At 39.2% G+C, this 15,092-nt stretch overlaps 1 protein-coding gene across 1 annotated transcript; it reads right to left on the bottom strand.

Annotated features, from left to right (window-relative positions):
• Positions 1-355: 355 nt before the first annotated feature.
• Positions 356-14,461, bottom strand: LOC133991614 (exportin-5). Its single transcript, XM_062430082.1, has 33 exons — positions 14,360-14,461; positions 13,860-13,981; positions 13,692-13,764; positions 13,445-13,582; positions 12,326-12,508; positions 12,105-12,131; positions 11,823-12,008; positions 10,814-10,890; positions 10,679-10,723; positions 10,476-10,566; positions 10,275-10,358; positions 10,067-10,192; positions 9,891-9,981; positions 9,663-9,791; positions 9,430-9,545; positions 9,170-9,325; positions 8,904-8,945; positions 8,718-8,807; positions 6,708-6,907; positions 6,512-6,614; positions 6,151-6,332; positions 5,925-6,025; positions 5,727-5,823; positions 5,492-5,628; positions 5,234-5,331; positions 5,071-5,117; positions 4,797-4,903; positions 3,763-3,822; positions 3,581-3,675; positions 3,375-3,482; positions 2,941-3,078; positions 2,558-2,722; positions 356-2,298 (listed from the first exon to the last, which is right to left on the bottom strand). Exons 1-33 carry the CDS (start codon positions 14,459-14,461, stop codon positions 2,152-2,154), a joined length of 3,663 nt encoding a protein of 1,220 aa, XP_062286066.1. The 3' UTR covers positions 356-2,151.
• Positions 14,462-15,092: the final 631 nt, after the last annotated feature.

The following is a 15,092-nucleotide window of genomic DNA, read 5'->3' on the forward strand; positions in this document are numbered from 1 at the left end:
GTTATTGACAAACTTGACAAGGTTTTTAAGGCATTTTGGCAGCTAACTAATATCAAACATGCAAATGGAAATATTCTCAAATATTTACACTGATGTTAAACACATTGTAACAATGCACTGTCATTATTATAGTATTCAGTAGGTAGCAAACCTTACATTTACAACTGCAGTCCTATGATCATTTTGCAATTGTTTAGAATGTGCAAAAACAAAATAAATGTGAACAATTAAATAGCCTTTTTTTTTTAAACTAGTTTTGTATTTATTATAAACCAAAAAACAAGACAAATTTTACACAATTGAAAATGATTTTTTTTTATTTAAAAACAACAAAATATAAACCACACTACACATTTTAAAAGTCCATTTTCTCCTTTTTACAGAACATTTTCATTTTAGTGTTGAACAAGCTTTTTTCTTTTATTTTGTAAATGGCCACATGAACAATCACCACAAAAACAGCGAGGTCAATTCATTTGAATACTTCATGACTGTTTCTAATCCTGGGAGTCTGAGTGTGATGTCAACTTGTTTACAGTACAACATCTGATATGTAGACTCATCCGTAAGCATGGAGAGAAGTAAAGGGGCTCACTGAGTCAGAATATGTAAACTCCCATTTATTTTATGCTGAACCTACACAATACAAAGTTTTAAAATAAAATCACTCTCTACCATGACGGCTCCATAAGAGCAAAAATACATCCAACAAATATGCTTAAAAACAATCCCTTGAACAATGAAGGAATGTAGTGCTGGTTCATCTTTTTTTCATGGCTGGCAAAACCAGAACGAACACAAATGAACATGTGGAAAAAAAACACCTCTAATACAACAGACTTGGTTTAAGCTACAAACTGGTTGAGTCTACCCTTAAATAATCTTTATTAAAGTTAAATGTAATTAGGTTTTCCTCCAAGGATATGACTGTGAGGTCATATTTGTCAAACGACTCAACGCTGAGTGCTTTGGCACAAAATGTGTTAGGGTAGTTTGTAATATATGTGCTCTGAGTTAAATAAACAATTTAAAACAGTACTTGGGCTTTGTTAGTTGTGCTGATATGAAGAATTGGCAAAATGCGAACAATCTTTGCCATAATTACTGTACATTATCTGCAAAATAGAATACTGTAGCTCATTTAAATCCAAGACAACCATTTGTGAAAAAACACAATCCAGCTGCTTTGATTGATTTTCTTAGGTTATGTTTCCATATAGTATCTTCACCCCATCATAGGGAACATTGCAACCTGAGGTACCCATTAGCACATCCTCCACAATCAGAAACTGCATTCAAGCTCATCCAGTGAAAAGGAAATTAAAATATAAGTTTATGTAGACTTTTCCTTTCTTTTTAACCAGGGACATAACAGCCTTAGTGTGGTAGCATGGTAACACAACGAATCTGCCAACACTAACCTCCAATATGAGGATTTTTTTTTTAAAAGCACAATGGGTCTCCACCTCTCCAAAAGCCACACACACACACACACACACACTCCATTTTCTTTCTAAGTATGCTAACAGGCCACTCGTGCAGCCTCGTGGCTTTACCGGATTCTGCTCGTTTGGATATCATTAAATGCCCATTTCTATGCTGGATATCTTTTAGACCAGAGCTGGGCTCTCATAGCATTTTTCTAGTTGCATAAATCTATGAAATGCTTAGTGTGCATGATGGGAAGTGGACAAATACTGCCCCTTGCAAAGGAAAAAGGCCCACACAAAAATTACGGAATATGTAACTGTCCTATTTCAAGGTAGTTTTGTGGCTGAGTTTAGCCTGCTATTTTTAGATGGTCTCATAACAAAATCTGACAGATTCAATCTCAAATGTTTCCTAAAAATGTCCATAACCCTATACACACACACATCCTTCAGTGGTATCTTCTGTGAGATACTTGCCAGCAGAAATGACTAAATGAAAAATATTAGCTATGTGTCAGTGGTGCTGTGTAGTACAGCAAATTAGCAGCAGTAATGCATTTTATAGCAGAACAATGAGGGTTACAATAAATTGAGGAACAGCAGTGTTGACAGATATGTTGGATAGTGCACACCCACTGGCTAGAGGATGCTGAGGGAAACCCTGGTGCATACACATAAGTCTTCAGTCAGTATGAAAGTCCATTAGAACCATTATGTGTTCCTACAGGGTATTATTCTCTGGAGTGAAGAGAGCTGCCAGGCCCAGTGCTTCACTGCTCGGCACATCTTTGTCTTGCTTCGGCTTTTTAAAGAGCGATGGAAGATTCCGGATATGAACCTCCTTCCTGAACTGCTGGCACAGAGCTGTCTGTTGGCAGGGGACAGAGAGGAGAGGTTAAACAGAACTATCCCAGATCTACCAGAAAGAATTTCATTAAATTGTACAACCCTTTTGAGCCGCCGCACATTTTCTGCAGCCTAGCACAGAAGATTTACAACACAGCCGGAATCACACTGCTGAGTAATGACTTGCACTATTAACAGCGTCTCTGGTCATATCTGACTAGCAGTCTACAGCCAGACATACTAGGGAGGCACTGCTCTCTAGTGGCCAAATGTGGCATTACCCCAATAGTTCCTGCAATGAGCTTCCTGAACTGGTCTTTCCTCTTCTTGTCTCCAACGTTCTGGGCATTGGGGTCCATCAGCCTGTGGTCATACTGGTCCAGAGCCTCCACATTGATGTTTGGGATCTGCGTCATCACTGCTCTCAGCTCAATATAACGAGGTCGCTAAGGTGGATGGACAGATATATGTACGCACAAGCAAGGAGATTAAAAGAGATGCAATTTCTGAAATTAACCTGCAAGTCCCACAGATAAAGCTTCAAATTTGGGAATATATTATAGTCCTAAAAACTTAAACTTTTCACAGGGAAAATGGATCAAACCAAGGTAAAAAAAAATAAAAAAATAGCCGATTTGACAGAGATGGTTGCCATTAATCTCACCAGGTTTTCATAGATGAGCATGGCCAGCTGAGAGAGGGTAGATTTGCAGACTTCATGCTGCCCATGAACTTGAAGGCCCCTCAGAACGCTGGTATAAAACCACATCACTGCCTCAGGAAGAAGATTGCCCCCTACGACCTGGAGAGAGAGAGGACAGATGTGGGAGGAAACCTTAAAAAGAATGTGCAACTTTTAGACCAAACTAAAAACTTTTTACACCCACGTGGAAGTCCACAGGTGGTGAGTGATGCCCTGAAATTTTTTTGGTGCATTTATCATTTTAAGTATTCAATGAATTAATTTGAAACTGCCAAACAGTTCATTAGACAATTATATAAATATACTGGATTTAGCGGTGAGAAATGTGGCAAAGGTTTAAATGAAAAATTGTGATCCAGACTTCTATTGATCATTTGTTGCATTGAGTGTGCTACCTGCCGCAGAAGGGTCCAGCAGACCATGGAAGCAGTGCGGTGGCAGTTAGTGGTGTCTTTCCACGACAGCGAGGTGAAGGACAGCGTCAGTAGGTTCATGTAGATGGTCTGGACAATGAAAAAGAGAAACCTTGAGTTCATGTAAAGCTTGTAATGAGTGAGGATGCGGTCCACTATGAATGTTATACAGTGTGTCGGAGGCTGACCTCGTGTTTCATAAGGCATTTTCCCAGCTCAGTCAGCTCCTCTGTGGGCTGTGTAGAAGACGCCGTCTGCACTGAATCCATCATCATGTCTTCCTCTAATAGTACAAATTACAGGCAAAACTATCAGACATTTGTCCAAAAAAAACTTCTTGGATTCAAATATTCTAATTTTGGGCTCTCACCATCGATTTCCTCCTTATTCGCTGCTGGTTCAGGCACTTTTCTTGAAATACAGCTCAGAGCTAGAAGGAAGAAGATAAGCATTACAGCCACCCAATAACTCATCTCCCCAGTTCCCCTTCAGTCTTAAGAGTAAAAGCTGATCAGGCAGTTGTGTGCTATATCCATCAAATACCCATATTTTTTAGTATCCTCTCAGTAGAGAAACATTATAAAATCAAACTCAACCCAGTGTTGTAACTATTTTAGTTTGGGATTTCACAGTAAATTATGTTACACTTGACAAACAGCAAAAATACTTTACATGTACGCCAAGATGAATGTGAAAGCAACAGCAAAGAATTAAATTAAATATACGGCAGCTTTTTATTTGTACTATTGTTTTGTTTCATCATGTGTGTGAAACAAAGCTCATCTTATGACAGAGAACTAATAGAGAAATTCAAATCAAATTTTAGTACTTAACAAAAACACAAGATTTTGAAAAAGATATTTTCAGATCATGTGAGGCAGGAGATTGTCCATCAACCTAACAACATTTTCCTATAAGGAATCATCTACCCCAATATGTCTCAGCTTTATCTAACAACAGCAGCTGATTTTGATTTTTTCTAAACAGATTTTATGCAGGTGTAGCTGACAGAAACACAACCTGACTATGTGACTAAAGTGCATTAGCAGGGTTGAGTAATAAGATATAAGGTTCATGTCACGCTTTACAGTGAATTTAAACAGGAACAATATATTACATGATGAAATGACTAACATCATTGTAACACATTGCGCAAAATGTTTTATTTTTAATCAATACAACCAATTCAAAGTGGCTGGCACATAGTACTCCATACAATGCCAGTTACTTTCACTATCAAACTGAGCATATTTAAAATTTTGGAACATCACATGGATGGTCATTTCCAGGTGATTAATTAATCTTTAAATCAGCTCTGTACAATTGTTTTGTATGTGTGCTATGTATGTATACAACTATCAGAGGTCGTAGTTACTAAAGGGTGGTGGGGGTAAAAGTACTTACTGAGAAGATCAAGCACCTCCCTGGTAAGCAGGCGTACCAGCTGCTCCTCCAACATCTCCTGCGTCACCTGACTGTCTTGGTACACCACCACCTCCTCATCCTCACCACTAAAAATAGAGAAACATATTCAAATTGTAGCTTCAACACAGTGAGCCATCGAAGAACTAGACATAATATCCACACAACTATATCCATTCCTGACTGGGTTAGACAAGCACTGACCCAATGTGTTTCACAAAAACACACACATATATGAGACTAATCCACAACTTACTTGACAGAAGTCCTCTGGTTGATGACCTGCCACTTCATGTTGAGACTCTATTGGATAAAACAGAAGAAAGATATTAGGCATCTAAACAACAGAGTGAAAATACATTTTCTAATGTTGAGATGAATGATGATTGCTACAGAATAAGTAGTGCAGGGACCCTGACCTGCAACATGTAGGTGAACAGAGAGCTCAGCAGGGGGCAGAGGAGGGTGTCGTAGTACTCCTGTGGACATGAGGACACCAACTGCCTCAGAAACACACGTACACTGGTTAAGGAAACATGATGCTCACGTAAAGCACTAGCTCAAATTGTATCCATCTCAATAAGATCTTCTACAAAAATATATATGACCAAACTTCACACTGCCAAAACCAGGGTTATGGCAAAGGCTGGCAGTGAAGCAAAAGCAAATAAGGATATGAATCATAGGACGAAGTCTGTGGTCAGGCACATGGTCGAGGGAGGCCAAAGCAGAGGCAGCTATTTCTTCAGCCAACCTCTCAATTGTGTAGAATTCCTGCTGCAAAGACAGACCTGCATTTCCCAAGACGTGGAAGCTGCAGGGGTAGAGAGAGAAAAACAAAAAGATGATGTAAATAATACAAATATAAAGTTCAGGGGAAATAAATGCAAATTGCTACAATACAATTCTCACCAGTTGTCATTCAATGTGGTGAAAAATCCCTGCATGCGCTCCAGGCTGGATCTATACAAAGGAGTGTCATAAATATCCAGGAGATGCTGAGAGAGACCTGGAGACAGCATGACATTGAGAATGTATTATCATAATCTTGACAAATGATGTCTCACTATGACCAAAAGACAGCATGTGGGAAAAAAATACTCCTCTCACCAAGAATCACATTTTTCTCTGCATCCATCACCTCGTGGGCCCTGGAGAAGGTCTCACTCAGACGAACCCTGTTCTCTGGCAAGAACAGACTGTTGTGAGTCCTGCGAGCGAGGAGCGAGGAAAAGAAACTTGTCATTAAAAACCCTCATACCCCCTTTTACACCAAGGTGTCGGGAAAACAGCAGTCAAGCTTTTTGGTATGAAAAGGCAGGATAAAAATGTGTACCTGATGAGAGCCAACACGTTGGGCAGCAAAAGCAGAAACTGGGCAGTGAAGGGGTTTCTGTAGATGGGAGCTCCAGCTGGGGTGTAGCCCACCACAAAGCCCCCAGCCTTGGCCTCCTCCAGGTCTGCAGGCCAACGTGCCCGTTTCACCACGCCCAACATGGCATACAAACAGAAACTCAGCTAGGAGGAGGTTGAACAAGAGAGACAAAATTGGTGTTTTATATTCCAGCAAAGTCTACATGAATCTAAAAAAAATGGATGTACCACCTCTTAGTGATAGAAATTCAGTCATGGCTACAAAACGACTTCGTCCTTAGAGCTTACACACCAACTCATTTTATTCACATCCATACACTTACCCGTCCTCTATTAAGGCCTGCTGTGTCTGTATCTTTACTCTGCTCAGTGACCATTTGATCAGCTCCAGCAAAGGAAAGGAAGGCGACAGGGTCCCACAGCACACTGGAAGACAAAGAGATAACGATTAATTATCTGTTCGGACATTAAAATACATCATGCACAATTTAGAGAAAACCTGAAGGAGTTCAGACGTACCGCCTCATCTCTTCTGAAGTCCATTCTGCGACCACAGAGGCCATCAGTTCATCTAAAAAAGCCTTTTGCTTTGCAAAATCTTTGAACTGGTTACTGATAAGCACCAGAGCTTCCATCAGTGAACATTTCTCCATGTGAGTCAGTGTGACGTCGTTCGAGAACAGCTTCTTCACGTGATTGTAAAACATGTCGAAACAAGGCTGCAGGGGAAGAAGAAAGAAATTATACAACAGTCACAAACATTAATTCATGCCTGTTCAGCACATGGTACTTCAGGTACTAGTTTTGTGCATAAAATACATCACCTAAACTAAGTACAGCCTGAGTTGTAACAAAAAATCAATGAAGTATCTGGGAATTAATCTTACCCAAGATATTACAAAATTATTTGAAGAAAATTATATTCCTCTTAACCTTAAAATTAAGTCAGATATCTCCAGATGGAATCACTTACCTTTTTTCTCAGTCTAACTTCAAGGATTGAATCAGTCAAAATGGTGATTTTACCCCGCCTGTTATATCTTTTCCTATCACTACCAATTGAAATAAGTGATCGACAGTTCATTGAATGGCAGAAATTAATTTCTCGATATATCTGGATGGGTAAAAAACCAAGAGCCAGGTGGAAGGAAATAAAAGAGGGAGGCTCTGTGGATCCACCCTTACAGGCAGCAATGGCAGACAAAAAATGTGTAGACAGTCTTGCAAATAAGGATAACCCCTGGATAAAAGTAACACTAAGAACCTGGCACAAGGTTGTTAGGAAATACAACTTAAAGGGTGCAGAAAACATATTACGTTGGTGTGCTTATGACACGGATTTTATTCCAAATAGGACAGACAATAGATTTAAAATGTGGTCAGAAAGGGGCCTTACGGCTTATTGCTGCTTTATACACAATGGGTCTGTGAAAAGTTTTGACGATCTCAAAAGGGAATATGATTTAGAGAGGCAGGATTTTTTCAGATACCTCCAAGTAAGGAATCGATTAAATACAATTTTGACAGAGGACCAGAGAAGTGACATCCTGAAGGTTTTTGTTTCAATTTATAAGTCTGGGTGTGGAAAGAAATTAGTATCTAGATTATACAAAGGTTTCCAAGATGCCTCAAATTCCAACAGCCTGCATATTAAATGTAGATGGGAAAGGGAGGGAAATTTGGTCATATCTGAGGATGAATGGGAAAACATTTGTACATTACAATGGAAAACCACATCCTCACATAACTGGCTAGAGTTTGGATGGAAAAACAGTGAGATTTTTTATAACACCTGCTCAGAAGAGACACCAGGGTAGTGGAACAAATTGTTGGAGGATGTGTGGTTCAGATATGGCCAATCATTATCATTTATTTTGGGATTGTCCGAAACTTTCATCTTTTTGGCATGACATTCTTGATTGTCTGGAGTATATGTTTCAAATGACTATACAATTTGATGTCAGCTCAATGTACTTTTGTACCACAGCATTACATATCCAATCAACAGCGGACAAATATTTAATGAAGATATTATTGATTGGAGCAAAGAAAGCTATAACAAGGAAATGGCTACAACCCAACGCACCGACACTGGAAGACTGGCAAGGGACTGTTCACCAAATCTACATCATGGAGAGACTGACATTTGCTCTAAAATTGCATTCGGAGAAATTTAAGAGTTGGTGGTCCAAGTGGATCAGATATATGAGACCACGGAGACCTGAACTGCTTTAAATACCTCTATTACAAGGCTTGAAGTACCAGTCCATTAATCTTGATGGAAAAATGAGTAAATGTGACTTCTTTTGTTCAAATGTTCTTATTTAAAACATTGTAAAATGAAAGGGGGAGTAATAGCTTGGTTGATATGCTAACACAATTGTCCAAATACATGTTTTTGCTCTGCTCTGTATGAGTGCAATGGCGCTGAAATGACTTTGTATGTTTCTCCCTGATAAAAATAAAATTAAAAAAAAAAAAAAAAAAAAATACATCACCTAAAAGTAAGTATAATGTTAGGATATTTACCAAAATGAACTGTGGGTAATCCCGGCAAATCTTGATGATGGAAGAGCAAGCATGCCTCCTCACATTCTTTACAGCTCGGGTCCGAGGTGCCTGAAGACGTCAGTTGGAGAAAAAAAAATTTTCGTCTTGGATGTGAAGGATGAAAAAAAAATTGCTGATACATTTGGTTCTATGACGGAAACTCACCTTATTTTCCTGGATGATATCAAATGTGACGGCTTTAAACAGCTGTAGGGCCAAAAGAATATGGGATGGTCAATGCCTCGCAAAAAAAGATAAATATTCACTCACTAGTTATTAAAGTTATTAAGTTTCAAAAGGAGTAGTTGTTACTGCTTTAATTATTTAAATTACAAAGGGGGCATTTTGAAAAAAAAATACTGTATGATGCATTTAATGGTCAAATTATGGATTTCAAATGTCTGTAGCTACCAAAGAATGCCTTCTCTGACCTTGTAAAGGACCTGAGGCAGGAAGTGCTGTCTGTGTATGACAAATGGGAACAGAGCAGAGACGTTGGTGAGCACACAGGACAAGATGAGAGGGTCTTTGGTGTCGTAGTTCAGCACGGCCTGCAGCAGCTCCATGCTCTGATCTATGGGCAACTGCTACTCGGACAGAAGTAGACAGAGAGGGCAATTTTTTAACATAATTGCAATCAACAGTTTTTCTTATGTGGTTTTGTTTTCTAACTTAGAATTGTTCTTGTTACCTCCTCCCCCAGAGTTCTGAAGATCTGTGCGACCATGCACTCCATGAAGATAGTCATGGCGTCCCACTGGACCACTGACGGAGACAATAAGGTGCACAGGCCCTCAGCAGTCTTAGCTAGTGGGTTGGGTGGGGAGAGCGAGAGAGAGAGAGAGACAAATGACGCAAAATCCAAAATGGAGAGTTCTCAATCCCTTTCTCTGCTTCTAAAGGTGTCAGAAGCAAAACACTTACATGTAGTATCTCCGGTATCGATGGGGCTGCCGATCTGATACTGCAACCATTCTGCTGCTATCTGGAAAGCCTGCAGAGGAACAATGCGACATGCAGCCCTCACCACCTCTCCCTGCTGCGCTCGGAAAGCTGTGAAGAATGAAAATGCAACATGAAATACAAAATGTCTAGGGATAAAATAAAGAATACAGATTGTAAGTCAAGCCAAGCTACATCCATAATACTTACAGTTAAAGAATGAGTAGAAGTCCTCGTCACTGTCAAAGTCCACCCTGGAGTACTCACAACTTGGGTTATCATTTTTAGATGGAAACCCAATCTGGAAAGAAAGACAAAAGTTTAAGTATTACCCAGTTTGGCCTCCATGTACACTGGGAAAAGTAACGCTGACATCACTGTCCCACCTTGACTAGGTTGATCATAGACGCTCTGAGGTATTTTACGGCCATCTCCACAATAGCCATTTCTTTTGACAGAGTTTCATGTCTGAACAAAGCTCCCCAAGTAGCCACAGTGGATGACTTCAAAAACTGTAGAAGAGAAGTTGTTGTTTTTTAAAGCACAAGATGAGTGATAAAAAGTTAAATTTTGAAGTGAAAGCTTTCATCTCACCTGACTGGAATGTGTAGTGAAGGCTAAAATGGCTTCCATGTACTTGCCGAGATTTGCAGGTACCTCAACCTCTACATCTGAACCCTGTGGAGAAAACATAATAATTTTACTTAAAAGTCTGAATGTGTGTATGCGTGTGAGGATCAAGCACAGATACAAGACCATGTGAATTAATGTGTGATCGAATTACTACAAACTCACCACTAACGAACAAAGCTGGCTTCCCAGTGCGCAGAGCACCTGACACAGTCTCTTCAGGAAGCTGTAACGCCGCTCCACCACCTCTACTGCTCTATAGTGGTAAAAAAACAACAACTCAGTCACACCCAGATGTACTGAATACATTTCTAACTGTCCAACATCTGTTTTTGTGCTGCCGCAGTCAGGTGTGTCACATTACTTACTGTGCATCAGAAGATTTCTTGCATATTGCTAGTCCATCTGCTGACCTGTAATCAGACACACACATGCCAGTCAGTGAAGAAAGGACATGTTACAGCCTGTTAAGAGGGATGATGCAGAGGATCAGTTGTACTCACTGGGCTGCAGAAAGGATGTAGTGGATGGCCACATCATCAAACAGCAGCATGAATGGCTTCCTATCTTCCAGCTTACCCTGTGGCAGAACGATACAGCTGATTATAAGCAGCTTATTACTATCAAATAAATGTGTGACATGTATCCAATTACTATAATTACTCTACGGTTGTATTATTAATACATACTAAATATTCTAACAAGAAAGCAGTCAGAGAACACATAACTCAACCAAGGCTCCACAGTTCTTTATGTATGTATTATTTTACAATAAGAGAATGTTTTAATCAGTGTCAAGTCCAGGCAGTGATAGATGGTCGATGTGATTTTTGGGGAATATCTTCATCCTGTCTGGGATATTAGGAATTGTACAGGATTTAAATGAGCAAAATTTTAAGTGAGTCAGACAAATGACTTATGACCATGTCAAACTATAATACTGCTGTAGCACCATCTATATCATTTTCAATCAGATTTTCTCAGTATATCTCTGGGTTGACGTGAACATCCTTTAAATTATGTACTAATATCTAAATTAATATGTACTATTGGCTTTGACTATTTGATGATAAAATAGACTTAGATAGACTTAGATAGTGTGGCCAATCTGAAAATTATACAAGAAATTAAGTACTTTATTGGGCTTATTCATATATTCAATGCATCAACTTTGGTGGGACTTGATGAGAATTTGTAGTAGTAACTGAAATATTTGGAGAAAGATTTTAAAGGGTTTTAACAGTAGCTCTGTCTTGGAATAAGAAAAAAATTATTTAAATCAGGGTTTATGAGCCAAAACAATATGCTATAAATGGCCACATGGTAGCACTATTGCTCTGGATCTTGACCAAAATCTATTAACTTCTTTTGGCTAACTTCACACCACATCCCATTAAAAGCAAACAAACAGACACAAACAAATCAGCCTGAAACCTCCTCGATGGAGGTAAAAATGACATCATATTTGCCTTAAGGCTCAACCCTGGCCTCTGTGAAATCCTTGTGACTCACCTTCCGTCTGATTGCGATGAGCAAACACTCTGCAGCCTCCAGCTGCAGCTCTGGCTCACTCAGCAGCAGACACAGCATCTCCAGCAGGTGACAGTTTCCAGAAGTTATGTGCACCAGAGACACCCAGTCTATGTAGCCCGCGAGTGTGTTGAGCGTAGTCACAGCGACTCGACAGTGAGCTTTGGTCTGTGTGTGGAAGGACAGGGGAGTGATGAATATAGAGCCTAGTCAGTTATCAAAACAAGTACATTTTATAGCACAGTTGCACTTATGTTGTCTTACCTGTATTTCGTGCCCTTGTGACCCTTTCTGTATAAAAAAAAAGAGAACAAAAACAAAACATATGAGGCAAATATTTTAACCACTTCAATGTTTCCACACTTGATTTAGCAATATTAATGATTCGGTGTCAAAAAATAATAACAAAATTGTGAAATATATAACTCAATTCTAACGTTACTTTCTCTACAATAAAAGATAGCAGTAATTAAGACCACACTGACCAGTTTACGGTAGTCTTCAACATTAAGATGCAGAATGGCCATCATGAAGCTGAAGATGTTGTCCATGTTTTGCGTGAGCGTCTGCTGGATGTCTCTGCGGCGTTGTGTGGGCAACGTCTGGAAGGTGATCACATCCTCCGCTAGCCTCAACAGGATCAGCATCACCAGCTCTGTCTGTGCCTCCTATGAAAAATAAGAAGTCAAATTTTTAGTTGAAGTTAAAAAGTCCATAACAATAAAGATAAAAGGATAGGTTCACAATTTTTCAAGTCTGTCTTAAAACAAGTCTAATATGAACACTCAGAGGTTTCCCCGCTGTAAACGGTGTACTCAAACAGTCATTTTGTGCATATTTAATGTTTATCTGAAGCTTATATGAGGAGACAGCCTCATATAAGCCTGGCTCCTCCTGTCCACATATCAAAGAGTCCTTGGGCAAGATACTTAAGCCCAAAGTGGTCCTGATAGCTGTGTGAGTGTGTGAAAAAATTTAACCTGTTCTTTAATAAGCCTCTTTAACCACAAAGACTCTTTCTTTGGTCCATTATTACTAACCCAAGTTGTGTAGAACAAGACTGTTCAACCCACTAAACCTATTTAAAGATAAAGAAGTCAGTGAAATGTGTACAAAATTATGAATGAGGGAAAAATTGTAACCTCTCCCCCTGCATCTTTTTTGGAAATCAGCTTGGAAAGGCCAATACTTCATTAGTGTATTTTTTGTGAATTTATTTATGAATTGAAAATGTCCACAATGTGCTGAGGTAGCTTGAACTTGTACTGTGAATATTGCTGCTGATTTGCCTTGGCTAATTGCTACATTAGTTAATTATTTATGATTTTGCATCACTGGTTGACGCACCTAACCACATTACAAAATAGAGGGTTGTCATCTCTGTGTGGCAGGATGCACATGTGCAGAATGTATGAAATGAAGCGATGACAATAAATTAAGTCTTAAAAAACTAATGAAAAATATGCTACTTATTTCCTGAAAGATGACATGCCTGTCAGAGGCCAAGCTGACATGAAAATCAAGATTATCCATCCTCAATTGGTACTATTTTGCAGGCAAGATATTACATAATACCATTTCTGCTTTACATAAAATGCACTCACCCCTTGGCTTGTGAGAGCCTCCATCTCTTTAAGCATATCTGGCCAATGTTGAGGCCATTCTCTCTTTATCATTTCTACTATTATTCGTGAAAGGACATCTTTAATGTGACTCTCCTCCTCCAGGATAGGATGAGTACCCTATAAGAGTCAAAACAGGAAGTTGTTAAGTGTCATTTAATTTTAATAGAGCCACATGACAGATGGATATTACACTACATGTTGTTAACAGTCTAGAAATCATACTAACCTTTGATAACAGCTGCATGGCACTGTCCTTTAGCTGGACTTTTTCTTGCTGTTGCATATTGTTCCACCTGAACCTACAAGAAAAAAAACGGCCTCTCTTTTACAAACACAGTATTGATCATGCAGTCATTAGTTACACTTGATTTATGATAGGTTGTGTCACACTCACTTGACGACGTGCTCCAGGATTTGCAAACCAAAGTGTCTCACTACAGCCGACTGGGCTTTGTCGGCTAATTGCAAGCCACATGGGACACAGAATGAGCTTGTCTCTTTAAACTCCTCACAAAACTAGTAACACACACACACAAACAGGTTATATTTCAGAGAGCAACATCACAGATAAATACTTAAATAGCATACAGATAAGCTACCAACTAACCATTCAATATAAGGTGCCGCGTTGCTATTAGTAACACAGTCTTTACCGTTTCTATGAATGAATGTGGTGATGAGGTGGTAAACATGGCACACTGGCTAGCTCGCAAAGCATCTCTCTATCATCACCGCAAATGTAAACTAATTAAACTGAAATTGTATGATAAAAGCGGAATTTTTCACCTCAGCTTAATACTTAATTCAACTTTCACAGCAGCTACAGTAACGCTAAATGTCAAGCTTAGCTATCTAATTAGCAGTTAGCTAGCGTAACCTGTATAACGATGCTACCTTTAGGGCCTCCAGTCGGTAAACTTGGCTCGTTTCTGGGTCCATTATCACATTCACAGCTTTGATGAGCTGGTCACACACGGTAGCCACCTGGTCGGCCATGACTTCAGGTAGCGTCTGGCTCAATATCAAGAGGAAAAGCGAGGGGCTCCCTTATGCAAAACACCTGCACAACACTCGGCTACGTGTGCTGCTCAGGGAGACTCCAACGTGCACAAAACGTGCTACGTGGTTTGAACCTTTTGCTCGCCGTAGAAGAGGAATGCTGGGAGTTGTAGTACAAGCGACATAAAATAATAAAATAAATAAATAACTAAAGATCGTTTATAACTCGATAGATAAATCACTCCTAACTAACGTTATTTCTATAGCACCTTTCAAAACCGAAGTTACAAGGCGCTTCACCCAATACAATATGAACAGAATAACTTACAAAAAGAAAACCCAAAATCAAATCAAGCATAAATAGATGAAACATTTAACAATAAATAAAACAAAAAATATAAACAGAAATGGTTTTTAAAATCTTTTTTAAATGATGTATGGACTCAGCTGACCTGATTCTGAGGGGGAGTTTGTTCCACAGCGTTGGGACTACAACAGTAAAAGCATGGTCTCCTTTAGTTTTAAGCCTGTAGAATTTAGTGGTATCTAGGGGAACAGACTTAAGATAAAACTTTTTCATATAAAAAGTACTTTTTATATGTATGTTTTCATTAATGTGTAATCATCT

The sequence above is a fragment of the Scomber scombrus genome, chromosome 12, assembly GCF_963691925.1.
Source record: "Scomber scombrus chromosome 12, fScoSco1.1, whole genome shotgun sequence".
In the NCBI taxonomy this organism is placed as follows: Eukaryota; Metazoa; Chordata; class Actinopteri; order Scombriformes; family Scombridae; genus Scomber; species Scomber scombrus.

Excerpts from the sequence above, each read along its gene's own strand:
- LOC133991614 (XM_062430082.1), bottom strand. The coding sequence starts at position 14,461 with ATGGCCGACCAGGTGGCTACCGTGTGTGACCAGCTCATCAAAGCTGTG. Across the intron at positions 10,891-11,822 it reads TCATCGCAATCAGACGGAAG|GGTAAGCTGGAAGATAGGAA; the intron begins GTGAGTCACAAG and ends GTTCTGCCACAG. Across the intron at positions 3,079-3,374 it reads GCTGGACCCTTCTGCGGCAG|GTCGTAGGGGGCAATCTTCT; the intron begins GTAGCACACTCA and ends CTCTCTCTCCAG.